At 50.6% G+C, this 18690-nt stretch overlaps 1 protein-coding gene across 1 annotated transcript in view; it reads left to right on the forward strand.

The window, feature by feature from the left end:
- The window catches only part of actr3b (actin related protein 3B), a 151502-nt gene extending 140063 nt beyond the window's left edge, over window positions 1–11439 (forward strand). The window contains exon 11 of the mRNA XM_072508188.1: window positions 11143–11439. Within this exon, the coding sequence (XP_072364289.1) occupies window positions 11143–11223 (81 nt within the window). The 3' untranslated portion in view covers window positions 11224–11439. The remainder of the gene's footprint in view (window positions 1–11142) is intronic.
- Window positions 11440–18690: the final 7251 nt, after the last annotated feature.

The following is an 18690-nucleotide window of genomic DNA, read 5'->3' on the forward strand; positions in this document are numbered from 1 at the left end:
ATTGAGAGACTTCCGGGTGCGGCTATGCAGAACTAAGTCGCATGTTCGGCAGCTCCCGCTTGGAACGGACTTTTGGGCTCTTTACAGGGCCCCCAACGGAATTTCTTTTACATTTCCCGGTGTGGGAAGAAGACTGCAACATTCCCCCGACAGTGTCCCCCAGGAATGGTATGTCTCTTGGTTACCAGACCCGGCAGAAACAGTAAAAGATTTGGCTGAGACAAAAGCCTTTTCCAGCATGCAGGCAGGGGAAGGGCAAGCTTAAAGGCTTCAAGCTGACTTGAGGGTCTTTATTAAAGGTGAATTCTAGCAGCAGAGGGAACAACTGTGAAAAGATCTCACCAAGGCCATTGACGAAGTGGGGACGATGCTTCCGGTGGCGGCCATGGAGGAGTAGGTCGTGCATTCAGCAGCTCCCGTCTGGAACGGACTCTCAGACCTTTTTCACGCGTTTCCACAGACTTTTTGGGGCAGATTGGTGAAGCGAACACTACCAAAAGGATTCCGTCTCGAGACTTCCGGTTGCGGCTATGCGGAGTTAAGTCACACATTCGGCGGCTCCCGCAAAAACGGACTTTTAGGCTCTTTTCAGGGCCCCCAACGGCACTTTTTCGACGTTTCCTGGTGTGGGAAGGAGTTACTAACAGCTCCCCGTTAGTATATGGCTTTAACTAGGAGCGGGGCGACAAAAAAGGTGGTGGTGGACCCGAAGAAGGGAGGGAAGAAGGACAAAATGGCAGCGGGCGGAGACCAGGCAGCGTGGAGGCAGTGGGCAGAGGAGCAACAGGAGGGTATCCAGCGCTGCCTCAGAGAGATTAAAACGGACCTGCTAGAGCTGATGAAGACTTCTATTGATAAGCTGCTGGAGACACAGACGGCCCAGGGGGTGGCGATCCGAGAGGCTCGACAAAAGATCTCTGACAATGAGGACGAGATCTTAGGTCTGGCGGTAAAGGTGGAGGCGCACGAGGCGCTCCACAAGGAATGGCAGGAGCGGTTCGAGGAGATGGAGAATCGGTTGTGGCAGAAGAATCTGCGGATTCTGGGCCTCCCGGCGGGGCTGGAGGGGCCAGACGTGGGGGCCTATGTGGTCACCATGTTGAACTCCCTGATGGGAGCGGGGTCCTTCCAGGGGCCCCTGGAGCTGGAAGGGGCCCATAGAATGTTGGCGAGGAGGCCCAAGGCTAACTAGCCTCCGCGGGCGGTGCTGGTGCGGTTCCATCGGTTCGTCGATCGGGAGTGTGTGTTCAGGTGGGCCAAGGAGGAGAGGAGCAGCAGGTGGGAGAACGCAGAGGTTTGAATATACCAGGACTGGAGTGCGGAGGTGGCGAAGAGGAGGGCCGGGTACAATCGAGCGAAGGCGGTGCTGCATAGGAAGGGGGTGAAGTTTAGCATGTTGCAGCCGGCGCGACTGTGGGCTACCTACAAGGACTGGCACCATTATTTTGAGTCTCCGGAGGAGGCGTGGGCCTTTGTTCAGGCCGAGAAGTTGGACACAGACTGTGGGTCGGGATGGGCGATTGGGGACTGCGGTGGACATGTTATGCCTATTTTTTGTTCGGGGGGGCCTTTGCATTGTTTTGGGTTTCTTTTTCTATGTTTTTCTCTTTCGGGTTGGGGAGGGTGGATGGGGCGGGTTGGGTACTGTTTTGGTTGGTGGTGGAGCCTGGTAGGTGAAGATCGCAGGCTTTTTTCCCGCGCCGAGGGGGGGGGAGCGAGGCTTGTTTCCCGCGCTTAGAACGGAGGGGGGAGGGGGAGAGCCTGTGGATGGGGAGCGGGAGAGGAGGGTGTGCCGCACAAATGGGAGGAGTCGAAGGGGAGGCGGTAGTGGCCGGGGTCAGCAGGAGTCAGCTGACTTGCGGAAGTGCAATGGGGGGAGTAAACCAGCTCGGATGGGCCCTAGCCGGGGGGTGGGGGGGAATAGAGTTGCTGCTGCTAAGGTCAAGGAGGAGCTGGAGCGAGTGGGGGGGGGGTCGAGACGGGGGTATGCCGCTGTGGGGAACGGGCCGGGTGTGGCGTGCGGATCTGTGGCTGGCCGAGGAGGGGTCATGGCTAGTCGGCGGGGGAGGGGGGCAGGTAGCCGTCTGATCTGGCTGATAACCTGGAATATAAGGGGACTGAATGGGCCGGTTCAGGGGCTCAAGGCGGATGTGGTTATGCTCCAGGAGACACACCTGAAGGTGGCAGACCAGGTAAGACTGAGGAAAGGGTGGGTAGGTCAGGTGTTTCACTCGGGGCTAAATGCCAAAAATCGAGGGGTGGCGATCTTGGTGGGAAAGAAGGTGTCATTCGAAGCGTCGAGCATTGTGGCAGATAATGGCGGTAGGTACATAATGGTAAGTGGTAAGTTGCCAGGGAGAGAGGGTGGTACTGGTCAATGTGTATGCTCCGAACTGGGACGATGCGGGTTTTATGCGGCGTATGTTGGGTCGGATCTCAGACTTGGAAGTGGGGGGCCTGATACTGGGGGGAGACTTTAACACGGTGTTGGATCCGGCACTGGATCGCTCCAGGTCTAGGACGGGTAGGAAGCCGGCGGCGGCTAGAGTGCTGAGGGGATTTATGGACAAAGTGGGAGGGGTGGACCCTTGGAGATTTGCAAGGCCGGGGGCTAGGGAATTTTCATTCTTCTCGCATGTCCATAAGGCTTATTCTCGAATCTACTTTTTCATCTTGCGTAGGGCGCTGATAGCGAGAGTAGAGGATACCGAGTATTCGGTAATAGCCATTTCGGACCACGCCTCGCATTGGGTGGACTTGGAGATGGGGGAGGAGAGGGACCAGCGCCCGCTGTGGCACATGGGGGGGGGGGGCTGTTGGCGGACGAGGAGGTGAGCGAGCGGGTCCGAGGAACTATAGAGAGGTACTTGGAGACCAACGACAACGGGGAGGTCCGAGTGGGGATGGTATGGGAGGCACTAAGGCGGTGGTGAGGAGAGAGCTGATCTCAATTAGGGCCCACAAGGAGCGGGGGGAGAGGTAGAGGCTGGTGGGGGAGATGGTGAGGGTAGACAGGACATATGTGGAAGAGCCTGACGAAGGATTGTTGAGGAAGAGGCGCCGCCTTCAGGCCGAATTCGACCTGGTGACCACCAAGAAGGCGGAGGTGCAGTGGAGGAAGGCCCAGGGGGCGGTCTACGAGTATGGGGAAAAGGCAAGCCGGATGCTGGCGCATCAGCTTCGGAAGCCGGACGCAGCTAGGGAGATCGGGGAGTTAAGGACAGGGGAGGGAGTGTGGTGCGGAGTGGGGTTGGTATCAATGGGGTCTTTAGGGACTTCTACGAGGAATTGTACTGATCCGAGCCCCCACAGGAAGAGGGAGGGATGGGCCTTTTCCTGGACCAATTGATGTTTCCAAAGGTGGAAGAGGGACTGGTGGCGGGACTGGGGGCCCCGATTGGGCTGGAGGAGCTGATCAAAGGGATAGGAAGCATGCAGGCGGGGAAGGCACCGGGGCCGGACGGTTTCCCGGTCGAGTTCTATAAAAAATATATGGACCTGTTGGGCCCGCTGTTAGTTAGGACCTTTAATGAGGCAAGGGAGGGGGGGGCTTTACCCCCGACGATGTCCTGGGCACTGATCTCCTTGATCCTGAAGCAGGACAAGGATCCCCTGCAATGTGGGTCTTGCAGACTGATTTCCTTGCTAAATGTAGATGCCAAGGTGCTGACGAAGGTCTTAGCCACGAGGATTGAGGATTGTGTACCACAGATCATCCATGAAGACCAGACGGCATTTGTGAAGGGGAGACAGTTGAACGCGAATGTGCAGAGGCTTTTGAACGTTATCATGATGCCGGCGAGGGAGGGGGAGGCGGAGATAGTGGTGGCGATGGACGCTGAGAAAGCCTTCGATAGAGTAGAGTGGGGGTACCTGCGGGAGGTGCTGAAGAGGTTCGGGTTTGGGGAGGGGGTTGTCAGGTGGGTTAGGCTGTTGTATAAGGTCCCGATGGCGAGTGTGGCCACAAATAGGAGGAGGTCTGAGTACTTTCGGTTGCACCGAGGGACGAGACAGGGGTGTCCCCTGTCCACCCCCCCCCCCCCCCCCCCCCCCCTGCTCTTCGCACTGGCGATTGAACCCCTGGCTATGGCACTGAGAGAGTCGAGGACCTGGAGGGGGTTGGGGTGGGAGGAGCATAGGGTGTCGTTTTATGTGGCGGACCCGGTGGGAGGAATGCCAGAGGTAATGAGGATCCTTGGGGAATTCGGGGACTTTTCGGGGTACAAGCTCAATATGGGGAAGAGCGAGCTGTTCGTAGTTCAGCTAGGGGACCAGGAGAGGGGGATTGGTGAGCTCCCACTAAAAAGGGCGGAGAGGAGCTTCAGATCTTTGGGTGTCCAGGTGGCCAGGAGCTGGGGGGCCCTGCATAGGCTTAACTTTACAAGGCTGGTGGAGAAAATGGAGGAGGAGTTCAAGAGGTGGACCGCGTGCCACTGTCCTTGGCGGGTAGGGTGCAGTCAATCAAAATGACGGTGCTCCCAAGGTTTTTGTTCCTGTTCCAGTGCCTCCCCGTGTTTATCCCGAATGCTTTTTTCAGGCGGGTTAACAGGAGTATAATGGGGTTTGTGTGGGCGCGAGGGACTCAGAGGGTGAGAAGGGTGTTCCTGGAGCGGAGTAGAGATCGGGGGGGCTGGCGCTGCCCAACCTCTGTGGGTACTACTGGGCCGCCAATGCGATGATGGTGCACAAGTGGGTGATGGAGGGTGAGGGGACTGCATGGAAGAGGCTGGAGACGGCATCCTGTGTGGGTACGGGTCTGGGGGCGCTGGCAACGGCGCCGCTGCCGCTCCCTCCAAGGAGGTATACCACGAGCCCCGTGGTGGTGGCGGCCCTTAAAATTTTGGGGCAGTGGAGGCGGCATAGGGGGGGGACGTTGGGGCCTCGGCGTGGACCTTATTACGGGGGAACCACCGGTTCGCCCCAGGAAGAACAGGTGGAGGGTTTTCGGGGTGGCACAGGGCAGGGATACGAAAGTTGGGGGACCTGTTTGTGGACGGGAAGTTCGCTAGCTTGGGTGAGCTGGAGGAGAAGTACGGGCTCCCCCCGGGGAACACCTTCAGGTACTTACAGGTAAGGACGTTTGCCAGATGGCAGGCGGTGGAATTCCCGCGGCTGCTGCCACACACAGTACAGGACAGGGTGCTCTCGGGGGGGGTGGGAGTGGGGAAGATCTCGGAAACTTACCAGGTGATGCAGGAGGAGGAGGAGGCCTCGGTGGTGGAGTTGAAAGGTAAGTGGGAGGAGGAGTTGGGAGAGGAGATCGCAGATGCCCTAGGGAGGGTGAACTCTTCCACTTCGTGCGTGAGGCTCAGCCTCATACAGTTTAAGGTGCTGCACAGGGCACACATGACCGGGACAAGGATGAGCCGGTTCTTTGGGGGTGAGGACAGGTGTGTTAGGTGCTCAGGGAGCCCAGCAAATCACACCCATATGTTCTGGGCATGCCCAGCGCTGGAGAATTTTGAAAGGGCGTAGCGAGGACGGTGTTGAGGGTGGTTGGATCCAGGGTCAAACCGGGCTGGGGGCTCGCAATATTTGGGGTGGCAGAGGAGCCGGGAGTGCAGGAGGCAAAAGAGGCCGGAATTCTGGCCTTTGCGTCCCTGGTAGCCCGGCGAAGGATTCTCCTTCAGTGGAAAGATGCGAGGCCCCCAAGTGTGGAATCCTGGATCAGCGATATGGCAGGGTTTATTAAGTTGGAGAGGGTGAAATTCGCCTTGAGAGGGTCGGTACAAGGGTTCTTTAGGCGGTGGCACCGTTCTTAGACTTCCTGGCGGAACGATAGACATTGGTCAATGGCAGCAGCAGCTCGAGGAGGGTGGTTTACTTTATTTTTGTTTGTTATTTACACTGGAAGGGTCTGAGGGGGTGTATACACCTGTTGTGTTAAGTCGGGGTGTTAATGTTAATTTATTATTTATGTACAGGGGGGGGGGAGGGGTTTGGGGGGTTGCTTTTTTAGATTGTGTTTTGTACTTAACCCTGTTGGGCTCTTTTTTCTTTCTCATTTTGTTATTGACATTTTATGAAAACCTTTAATAAAAATTATAAAAAATAAAAAAAACGGGGATTGAGTTGAAGAGCTGCGAGGTTTAGCTGCAGCTTTATAAAACCCTGGTTAGATCGCACTAGGAATATTGTGTCCAGTTCTGGTCGCCTCATTATAGGAAGGATGTGGATGCTTTGGAGAGGGTGAGAGGAGATTTACCAGGATGCTGCCTGGACTGGAGGGCATGTCTTATGAAGAAAGGTTGCGGGAGCTAGGGCTTTTCTCACTGGAGCGAAGAAGGAAGAGAGGAGACTTGATAGAGGCATACAAGGTGATTAGAGGCATTGGTAGAGTGGATAGCCAGAGACTTTTCCCCAGGGTGGAAATGGCTGTCACGAGGGGACATGATGTTAAGGTGATTGGAGGAAGGTACAGGGGAGATGTCAGAGGTCGGTTCTTTACACAGAGAGTGGTGGATGTGTGGAATGCACTGCCAGCAGAGGTGGTGGAGTCAGAGTCATTAGGGACATTTAAGCGACTCTTGGACAGGCACATGGACAGCAGTAAATTGAAGGGGTGTAGGTTAGGTTGATCTACGATTAGGATAAGTGGTCGGCACAGCATCATGGGCCAAAGGGCCTGTACTGTGCTGTTCTATGTTCTAATATCATTATTATTATTATGGAGGGGAGCTTCCAGGTGGCCGTGTTCTCTTTGTGGGTTCAATCCCCCTATTGGCCAAAGTTCTCTGCTGCATGCAACGGTCAACCTCCCGTCCGCCCTTTATTTTAGGGCGGCACAGTGGTTAGCACTGCTGCCTCACAGTACCAGGAACCCGGGTTCAATTCCGGCCTTGGGTGAATTCAAGAAGGGTTCAGTATCTGAGGAGTCGCGAATGGTGCTGAACCTTGTGCAGCCATCTGAAAATATCCCCACTACCGACCTTATGATGGTAGTAAGGTCATTGATGAAGCAGCTGAAGATGGTTGGGCCTCGGACATTGCCTTGAGGAACTCCTGCAATGATGTCCTGGAGCTGATTCAATTGACCTTAAACCCCCACAACCACCTTCCTTTGTGCCAAGTATAACTCCCAACCAATGGAGTGTTTTCCCCCTGATTTCCATTGACTCCAGTTTTGTTAGGGCTCCTTGATGCCATTCTTGGTCAAATGCTGCCTGATGTCAAGGGCAGTCACTCTCACCTCACCTCTGGCGTTCAACTCTTTTGCCCATGTTTGAACCAAGGCTGTAATGAGGTCAGGAGCGGAGTGACCCTGGAGGAAACCAAACTGAGCCTCCATGAGCAGGTTATTGCGGAGTAAGTGGCACTTGATAACACTGTTGATGACTCCTTCCATCACTTTGATAATCGAGAGTATACTAATGAGGCGTTAATTGGCTGGGTTGGATTTATGCTGTTTCTTGTGCACAGGACACCTGGGCAATTTTCCACATTGCCGGGTAGATGCCAGTGTTCTAGCTGCACTGGAACAGCTTGGCAAGGAATGTGGCAAGATCTGGAGCATAGGATCGCAGAATTTACAGTGCTGAAGGCGGCCAGTCAGCCCATCAAATCTGCACCGTCCCTCGGAAAGGACACCCCACTTAAGCCCTTGCACTCTATCCCAGTAACTCCACCTAACCTTTTTGGACACGGGCAATTTAGCATAGCCAATCCACCTAACCTGCACATATTTGGACTGTGGGTTGGAAACCGGAGCACCCGGAGGAAACCCACGCACACACGGGGAGAACGTGCAGACTCAGCACAGACTGAGACCCAAGCCGGGAATCGAACCTGGGACCCTGGAACTGTGACGTAACTGTGCTAACCACTGTACTACCGCGCCACCCACAAGTCTTCAGTTCTACTGCCGAAATATTGTCAGGTCCCATAGCCTTTTCAGTATCCAGTGCCTTCAGCTGTTTCTTGATATCACGTGGAGTGAATCGAATTGGCTGAAGATTGACATCGGTGATGATGCTGGGGAGCTCCAGAGGAGGCCGAGATGGATCATCCACTCGGCATTTCTGACAGAAGAACATTGCAAATGCTTTAGCCTTATCTTTTGCACAGATGTGCTGGGCTCCTCCATCATTGAGGATGGGGATATTTGTGGAGACTCCTCATACCGTGAGTTGTTAATTGTCCACCACAATTCATGGCGGATGTGGCAGGACTGCAGAGTTTAGATCTGATCCATTGGTTGTGGAATCGCTCATTCTGTCCATCTCTTGCTGTTTCTGCTGTTTGACACGCAAAAGAAGTTTTGCAGCTTCTCCTCATTTTTAGGTATGTTACAATGAAGATTATTATTATGTCTGGCATACCCTCCTGCACTCTTCATTGATTACAAGAACTGGACAGAGGATCAGAATCTTGCTACGAGTAACTCCCCTCCTGACTCCCAAAAGCCTGGCCATCCTCCTACAAGGCACAAGTCAGGCACATGGTGGAATACTCTCCATTCGCCTGGACGAGTGCTTCTCTGACAACATTCAAGGCGCTCCAGGACAAAGCAGCCCACTTGATTTATAATATAATAAGCTTTATTGTCACAAGTAGGCTTACATTAACACCGCAATGAAGTTACTGTGAAAAGCCCCTAGCCACCACATTCCGGCGCCTGTTCAGAATTCAGAATGCCCAAATTATCTAACAGCACGTCATTCGGGATTTGTGGGAGGAAACCAGAGCACCCGGAGGAAACCCACGCAGATACGGGGAGAACGTGCAGACTCCACACAGACAGTGACCCAAGCGGGAATCGAACCTGGGACCCTGGCGCTGTGAAGCAACAGTGCTTACCACTGGTACCGTGCCGTCCTTGCACCCCTTTCACAAACATTCTCTCCCTCCACCACAGACACACTGGCAACAGTGTGTAACCTCTACAGGATGTACTGAAGGAACTCATAGAATCATAGAATTTACAGTGCAGAAGGAGGCCATTCAGTCCATCGAGTCTGCACCAGCCTTTACAAAGAACACCCTCCTCAAGTTCACGTATCTACCCTATCCCCGTAACCCCCCCCATTTAACCTTTTTGGACACTAAGGGCAATTTAGCTTGGCCAATCCAGCTAACCCGCACATCTTTAGACTGTGGGAGGAAACCAGAGCACCCGGAGGAAACCCACGCAGACACGGGGGGGAACGTGCAGACTCCGCAGACAGTGACCCAAGCCAGGAATCGAACCTGGGACCCTGGAGCTGTGAAGCAACTGTGCTAACCACTATGCTAGCATGCTGCCCTCATCAAGGCTTTTTTGGCAGCACATTCTAAAACTATCATCTATAAGGACACGGCAGCAGTGACATGGGGATACCATCACCTGGAAGTTCCCCCTCCAAGTCACTCACCATGTTGACTTTCTTTCTCCCCCCACCACTCCTTTTATCTCTGCTGTGCTCTCTGGCCTCACCTGGCTTCCAACAGCCTGCAAATAGACAGGGCTGTCCCACTGCCAAGGACAAACAGGAGCCATTTGGACTCATACAAACAGGATTTCTTGGCAATCTCATTTTCCTGGTTTGACTATTTGCAGTCGATGCCTTGTATTTGACCTTAACTTGCTTATAGAAGTTTTTTAAGTTGGAACATACTTTGGTCAATAAGAGGCTTCGAGGTAAGCAAACTCCTTTGCAACAGTGATGCCCTAACTAATCCCAATGCAGCTTAGAAGACCAACCCCCCGATCGATATGTGGGTCATTTCTTTCATTCTTACAAGAGAAATGAGAATAGGAGGGAATTGAGCATTGGGTCATCGGCTGGTGGCACTTGATGCTTGCTTAATTCCTTGAAAAGCTCTGGAAGAAGCGAGCCCTTGGTGCGATGTAACCGAGTTGCGAAAGTTAAGAAATGGAATGGGTGAAAACGTAGGAGTGTGAATCTTTTGAAGTTAGCAAAACCATGGTTGAGTTTCATTATGAAACAGGTAGAATTCATGGATTGGTTCCTGTTCCAATACAGAGGCACTGCTGCCATCTAAGCAGGTCCTATCAGTTAATCTTCAACAGCTATGCAAGTGTCCATAGGCTGTCCAGAGACCGTCTCAGAAAATAATGTTACAGAATACGGAGTGTCAGGATTGTCAAGGGAATAAAATTCCAAGCAGATTTACTGTCCTTTCTCCCTCTATGCCATTTTCCTTTTGCTGATGTGCTGTGTTCTTTTGACGGCGTTGAATTATCTTGCTGTACAGATGGACCATTTTTGTCTCGCGTTCCACCGGGACTGCTGACAAGGTATCTACTATACATTAAGGGTGGAAAGCATGACAGCACCGATGATGAATAATTTAGGCTTCCTTCCTTGTAGCCCTCACTTTCTGTTCTCATTTTATATAAAACATTTGCAATATTCAGTGATTGATTTTCACCCCCTCGAAAAAGAAGTACAATTTGAGCGGCTCGCCTCTTCTGCTGTTTGTGCCCATTTCTTGAGGAATGTCTTCCACCAGCAGTGAACTTCAGCAAATGATCCACAGGAGGTGTTAATGAACTGGAACCCAAAGGCTGCCAAGATTGATGACTGAGCCCTTTATATAACTATTAATAAAGAGCACTGTCCAACAGTTCATAACAGCTTTAATGATCATTCTGTTAAAATCATTACCAGTGAATGGTGCCTTTTAACCCTATTTTAGTAGACGGGGTAAAAAACGACATTCATTTCCAGAAGTAATATATCTACTGGACAGTGAAATATATGACTTTAATTTCCATTGGACACCTCAAACATAAAAGCCATAAGCAGAACTAGATGTAAGCATATATTGGCAAAAAATTTTTGTACAGTAGTGAACATTGCGGCACGTTTTTGCGGAAAACGAGGGTTCTATGGTAATGCAACAAGTTGCGTGTGTTGGCAACCATGTTCTCAGAAAAATTGGGAAGCTAGATTAAGATATTTGGTTCTCATTCTGCCACCTTGGAACAATACAAGTAGCACGATTCTACCATCCAGTTTGTTTACTTGTTCATTTTATTTTTACTTGGAGGAAATGGCCACTTTAATATTGTGCACCGTTTGAGGCCATTTCTTTGCAGTGCTGAATAATGAAGGAGCAAGATATTTCTTTCATTCGTGCGATTTGGGCATCGCTAACTAGGCCAGCATTTTTATTGCCAATCCCTAATTGCTCTTGAAGGTGCTCTCTTGGATCCGGCCTGTGCCACCCAATTGCAGCAGGAACAGCCAGCTAAGTTCAAGACCAACGATCGCTACCTGATGGCTGAGCCCAGCAGAGACAGAGCCACTTTCTTCGAACCAGCCAAGTGAAATCCAGATAAAGGCCTATATCCATTTGCACAGTGCCGGCTGCCCTGAAGTTAAGTATAGGTTATTGTAGCTGATAGGTGTAGTTTAACTCGTAGTAGATATTGTGTTTGCATGTTGAGATAACTCTTGTGTATGTAAATAAACCATCTTTTGAACTAAAAAAAAATTTGCTCATGAGGGTGATGGTGAGCCACCTTTTGTTTTTGAAAGGATATTTTATTCCAAACGTAAACAACAACAAAATCTCATTCCAACAAAACAGAGTTAACAGGTTGTACATTTTCCTCCTTTTAATCCCCCACCCCTCACGACAAACAACCCCTCAAATATCATCATAAACGGCCTCCACCGCACCTCAAAGCCCTCTTCTGATCCCCTTCAGGCAAACTTAATCTTTTCCAAAGGGAGAAACTCGTACCGGTCTCCCAGCCAAGCCGCAACCCCGGGTGGAATAGCTGACTGACCTTCAAGTCAAAATAATTAGTTGCCGGGCAATCAGAGAGGCGAAGGTCGCGACATCGGCCCCCTTCCCCTCCAGCAGCTCTGGCACCCCTGAAACACCAAAGATCACCTCGGCCCCCACTATCCTCGATAAGGTCCCAAACACCTCCTCCCAGAAGCTCTCAACTTCACATAACCCCAAAACATGCAAACACGATTCGCCGGTCTGCCCATCACTTCTCGCATCCGTCCCTTACCCCCAGGAACATCTCACTCATCCGTGCCCGAGTCATGTGTAACCTGTGCACCCTTTAAACTGAATCAAGCTCATTATAGCACAGGAGGAAGTTGGGTTCACTCGTCGCATTGCCTCAGACCAGGGGCCCCATCCTATCTCCCTCCCCAACTCCTCCTCCCACCTCCGCTTAATCCTTTCCACCAGCACCTTCCTCTGCTCTCCCAACAACCTGTATATGTCCCCGATCCTGCCGTTCCCCACCCCCTCTGGGAGCAGCTGTTCCTCCTGCAGTGTGTACTCCAATAGTTGGAACGTTGGTAGATCCTTACATGCACCTGAACTGACTCCCCCTCGGTAACGCAAATCTTTCCCGCAACTCATCCAACCCAGTAAATATCCCCTCTGAGAACATATCCCTGACCCACTCCAATCTCTCCTCCCTCCACCGCCTATACATCCCATCCATCCTCCCCGGCTTAAACCTGTGGTTACCAAACAGTGATGTCAATACCAACATTTGGCCCAATTTAAAGTGTCTCCTCCGCTGATTCCAAATCTTAATAGTCAACTCCACCACCGGAATCCCAGATACTTCCTCGGGCCCAATGGCAATGGGGCCGGCACCAGGATCCTCAAACTTGAGCCCCTACAGGACTCCTCCTCCAACCTGACCCAGTCCGCCACCACCACCACTAATGCCTCACTTTCTCCACATTCGCTGTCCAATTGTAGTGCACCAGGTTCGGGAGCGCAAAACCCCCTCTCTTCCTCTACCTTTGTAGTAAAACCCTCTTCACCCTCGCAACCTTCCCTGTCCACACAAAGTCTGAGGCCACGCCTCCACCTTCCGGAAGAAGGCCTTGGGGAGAAAAATCGGAAGGTGCTGAAAAACAAACAGGAATCTTGGCAGCACATTCATCTTTACCACCTACAGCCTTCCTGCCAACGTCCAGTGCAACGTATCCCACCTCTAAAGTCCTCCTCAACCTCTTCCAGTAACCCTGTCAAGTTCCACCTATGCATTATGATCCACTCATACATTACCTGAATCCCCAGATACCTAAACCGCTCCCTTGCAAACTTAAATGGTAGCGCCCCCCCCAGGTTTGTCCCCTACCCCGCCACATTCCCCAGGAATACCTCACTCTTCCCTTTGTTTAACTTATAGCCGGATAAAGTCCCGAATTTCTCCAACAAACCCATAATTCTGCCCATACTTTCCAACGGATCTAACACAAATAACAGGGCATCCGCATACAGTGATAGCCAGTGCTCCGTATCCCCTCACAATCCCTCTCCTCTCAACCAACGCCTGAAGGCCCATCGCCAAGGGCTCGATCGCCAACGAAAATAACAACGGCGACAGTGGGCACCCCTGCCTCTTATGCCACTTAAAATACTTCAAACCCGTCTCGTTCTTTCAAAACTAGCCATGGGGGACGCGTACAACAATCGAACCCACGCCACAAACTTTGGTCCAAACCCAAACCTTCCCAGGACTTCAAACAGGTACCGCCACTCTACCCGGTCAAATGCATTCTCTGCGTCCATGGACACAATCACCTCTGGCTCCTGTCCCCCTGACGGAGTCATGCTTACATTCAGCAATCTGTTACTGGAAAGCTGCCCCACCCTCACAAAACCCGTTTGGTCCCCAGAAAGCACCTCGGGGATGCAGCCCTCCAACCTACATGCCAACATCTTCGCCAGGACTTTCACATGCGTGTTTAGCAACAAAATGGGCCTGTAGGACCCACACTTCAGTGGGTCCTTCCCCTTTTTCGGGATCAAAGAAATCGACGCCTTTGCTAATGTAGCTGGAAACTCCCCCTTTTCCACCGCTTCACTAAACATATCACCAGGTGGGGGGTCAACTTCGTCGCAAACTGCTTGTAAAACGTGGCCAGAAAGTCATCCGGCCCTGGGCCTTCAGCGTGTGCATCCTACTAATGCACTCCATCACTTCCCTTAACCCTAACGGCTCCTCCAATGCCTGCCTCTTACCCTCCTCCAACTCTGGGAACTCCAACCCATCCAGAAACCACCCCATATCCTCCGCCTCCCCCACCGGCTCAGCCCTATACAACCCATCGTGGAACGCCTTAAACACCTCATTTATCATCTCCGGCTCCAACACCACCTCCCCTTCTCCGCCCTTACATGCAGAATTTCCCTGGATGCTGCCTCAAGCCGCAACATATGACTCCCCATACTCATACTGCACCCTCTTCACCCTCCGCAGCTGCCCCATCGCCTTGCCTGTTGTCAAATTGCCCCTGCAACCTCTTCCTCTCTGCCAACAACTCCTTCAGGGGGACCGCGGAGTATCTTCTGTCCACCTCAACTATCTCTCCTATAACCACCAGTGCTCCTCCCTCTTCATCCTATCGCTTGAATGAAATAATTTCCCCTTGGACCACCACCTTCAAGGCCTCCTGCAACATAGTTGCTGACACCTCACCATTCTGGTTGAGCCCCACATAGTTCTTAATCGCCACTCTCACCCTCCCACAAAATTCCTTATCAGCCAAAAGTCTCGGGTCCAGCCTCCACCACGGCCTCTGCACCTGTCCTGAACAAAGCTTCACCTATCCAGTGCGGCGCATGGTCTGAGATCACAATACCTACATATTCCCCCCCCCCCTACTGTCCCCATCAACACTGCCTGGCTCACCACGGGAATTATCAATCCTGGAATACACCCTATACACATGCGAAAGAAGGAATGCTCCCTTCCTTCCGGGCTCCCGAACCTCCACGGATCCACCACCCCCATCCTTTCCATGAAACCTCCCAGCTCTTTCACCATTCTCGACCTTTCCATCGATTTAGGGCTTGACCTATTCAACCTTGGCTCCATTACACAATTAACCCCCCCCCCACCCCCCCGCATGATCAACTGGTGAGAATCCAGGTCCTGAATCGCTCCCAGTAACCTCTTTACAAAACCAACATCGTCTCAATTAGACGGCGACAAATTTTCCAATACCACCGGTCTCCCCCCAAACACCCACTCACTATCACATACCCCCCACCTCCCTGGCCCCCGTAAACCCCGTTTTCTTGCTCAACAAAAGGCCACCCCCCCTTGACTTTGTATCGAACCCTGAGTGAAACACTTATCCTACCTATCCCTTATAGTCATACAGCATGGAAACAGGCCCTTCGGCCCAACTTGCCCATGCCGCCCAGTTTTTAACCACTAAGCGAGTCCCAATTGCCCACATTTGGCCCATAACCCTCTATACCCAGCTTTCCATATAACTGTCTAAATGCTTTTTAATCCCATCAATCAGCCTTCAATCCCATCAATTTCCCCAACACCATTTCCCTACCAGTACTGATTTTCTACAGTTCTTCCCTCTCACTAAACCCTGTATTCCCCAACATTTCTGGTATGTTATTTGTGTTCTCCATTGTGAAGACAGAGCCAAAGTGTATATAGTTGCTCAGCCATTTCTCTGTCCCCCATTATAAATTCCCCTGTTTCTGACTGCAAGGGACCTACATTTGTCTTCACCAATCTTTTTCTCTTCACATACCTATAGAAGCTTTTACAGTCAGTTCTATGTTCCCCCTAAGCTTACTTTCACACTCTTTCCCCCATGTCTTCCTTTTCTGAATTCTAAACTGCTCCCAACTCTCAGGTCTGCTGTTTTTTTTGGCCAATTTGTATGCTTCTTCCTTGGATCTAATACTTTATCTAATTTACCTGGTAAGCCATGGTTTGGCCATCTTTCCCATTTTAATTTTGCATCAGACAGGAATGAACAATTGTTGCAGTTCACCCATATGCTTTTTGAATGTTTGCCATTGCTTATCCACCGTCATTTCTTTAATATTCCCCAATCCATCTTAGCCAACACGCACCTCGTATCATCATAGTTTCCTTAATTTAAATTCAGGACCTGAGTCTCAGAATCAACTACATAACTCTCCACCTTGATGAAGAATTCTATCATATTATGGTCGCTCACCCCCACAACTAGATTGCTAATGATTCCTTTCTCATTTCACAGTACCCAGTCTAGGTGACCTGTTCTCTAGTTGGCTCCTCAACATATTGGTCCAGAAAACCATCCCGTATACTCTCCAGGAATTCCTCCTCTACTGTATTATTATTAATTTGATTTGCCTAATTTATATGCAGATTAAAGTCCCCCATTTATTGCATACGTCTCTAATTTCCTGTTTGCTGCCATCCTCAACATAACCACTGCAGTTTGGGAGTCTATGTACAACCCCCACTAACATTTTTTGCTCCTTTGTGTTTCTCAGCTCTCCCATACAAATTCCACATTGTTGGAGCTAATATCCTCCCTCACTATAGCGTTATTTTCCTCTTTAACTAACAATGCAATCCCACCGCCTTTTCCTTTTTGTCTGTCCTTCCTAAATACTGAATACCCCATGATGTTCAATTCCCATCCCTGGTCACCCTGCAGCCATGTCTCTGTAATCCCGACTATATCATACATCTATTTGCGCAATTAATTTGTCCACTTTATTGTGAATGCACCGCGCGTAAAGGCACAAAGTCTTAAGGCTTGGCTTTTTAACATTCCTTCTCACATTCCTATTACTTTTCACTGTCGCCCTGTTTGATTCTGGCCCTTAATTTCTCTGCGTATCTCTTCTCTTATTCCCCTTTCTGTCTTTTGTTCTTGTCTGGTTTTCCCTTTCCTCTGACTCCTTACATGGATTCCCAACTGCCTGGCATTTTAGTCCTCGAGCAAATACTCCCCCTTGGACATCAGTCCCGGACCCGCCTAGGTGTAAGCCGTCCAGTTTTTACTGGTCCCACCTGCCCTGGAACCGGCCCCAATGCCCCAGGAATCTGAAACCCTCCCCCCACACCACCCCTTCAGCCACATATTCATGCAATATATCCTGCTATTTCTACTCTGACTAGCACGTGGCACTGTTAGTAATCCTGAGATCACTACCTTTGAGGTCCTACTTTTCAAATTACTTCTTAACTCCCTATGTTCTGCTTTTAGGACTTCATCTCTTTTTTTTTTACATACGTCCTTTGTACTAATGTCTACCACGGCCACTGTTGTTCACTCTCCCCCTCCAGAATGTCCTGTACATGCTCTGGGACACCCTTGACTCTAGCACCAGGGAGGCAACATACATCCTGGAGTCTTGTTTGCGGCTCAGAAAGGCCTATCTATTCCTTTAGATTTGAATACCCTGTAACTATTGCATTCCCACACTTTTACTCCTCCCTGTGCAGCAGAGCCAACAGTGGTGTAATGAGAGGTCAATCCCCTCGACACTATCCAAAGCGGTATATCTGCTTTACAGAAGAATCACGTGAGGAAGGAGCTGCGCTCCGAAAGCTAGTGATTCGAAACAAACCTGTTGGACTTTAACCTGGTGTTGTAAAACTTCTTACTGTGCTCACCCCAGTCCAACGCCAGCATCTCTACATCATTACAGAAGAATGGCCACAGTAGATTTTTGAACTGCCTGCCTAGTAGTCCTCTTGCTCGGCCTGCTGGTCACCCATTCCCTTCCTGCCTGTGGGGTCTCAGCCTGCTGTGTGACCACCTCTCCACGATACTCTCGGAGTCAAGGATGCTCCACAGTGCCCCCTATCGCTGCTCCAGCTCTGAAACACTGACTTCCAGGATCTGTACCTGTCGACACTTCCTTCACATGGTGCTGGCCCCGGGCACTAGAACTTTTTCTGGCTTCCCACATAAGCAGGAGGAGCACATCACGACTTTGAGCTCTCCTGCCATGACTTAGTCCTTTAAATTAAACCTTTTGGAAGATACTTAAAATCAAATAATATCAATTGTCCCTGGTTAAGGGGCTAAATCACCTCTTAGTGTCCAAAAGGTTAGGTGAGGTTACTGGGTTACGGGGATAGGGTAGGGGCATGGACTTAGGTACAGTGCTCCATCAAAGGGTCAGTACAGACTCAAGGGGCCGAATGGTTTCCTTCTGCACTGTAGGGATTCTATGAACCCATTCTATGAATCAATTATCCTAGAGCCTTCCCGATCCTCATTAAAGCAGAATATACCCCTTACAAACTACAGACCACAGAATATAGCCCTTACAAACTACAGACCACAGAATATAGCCCTTACAAACTACAGACCACAAAATACAGACCTTACAAACTACAGACAACAAAATACAGACCTTACAAACTACAGACCACAAAATACAACCCTTACAAACTACAGACCACAAAATACAGACCTTACAAACTACAGACAACAAAATACAGACCTTACAAACTACAGACCACAAAATACAGCCCTTACAAACTACAGATCACAGAATATAGCCCTTACAAACTACAGACCACAAAATACAGACCTTACAAACTATAAACGATAAAAGTAATAAATACTCACTCGACCGTTCTCACCGAATCAGTTGTTTCCACTTGCCCCATGTCACTTTTGAATCCTGATGTCTCCTCGGGAGCTCCAAGCTCCAGGTTTGCACTCCTCTCTCTGTCTAGCTCTTTCTCGCATTCTTTTATCCCCTCGGCTCCGCTCTCAATCTAGCTCTTTCTCGCACTCTTTTATATCTCCTGCTCTGCTCTGTCTCGCTCTTCCTGGTGCTCTTTTACCTCATGTCTCTGCTCTCTGTCTTGCTCTTTATTGCAAACAGTAATGGGGACTAACTGTGGACAAGACCACACGAGACATAAAAATACATGTATAAATTAATTGGGGCTGCACGGTGGCACAGTGGTTAGCACTGCTGCCT

Source organism: Scyliorhinus torazame, chromosome 6 (assembly GCF_047496885.1).
Source record: "Scyliorhinus torazame isolate Kashiwa2021f chromosome 6, sScyTor2.1, whole genome shotgun sequence".
Lineage (NCBI taxonomy): Eukaryota > Metazoa > Chordata > Chondrichthyes > Carcharhiniformes > Scyliorhinidae > Scyliorhinus > Scyliorhinus torazame.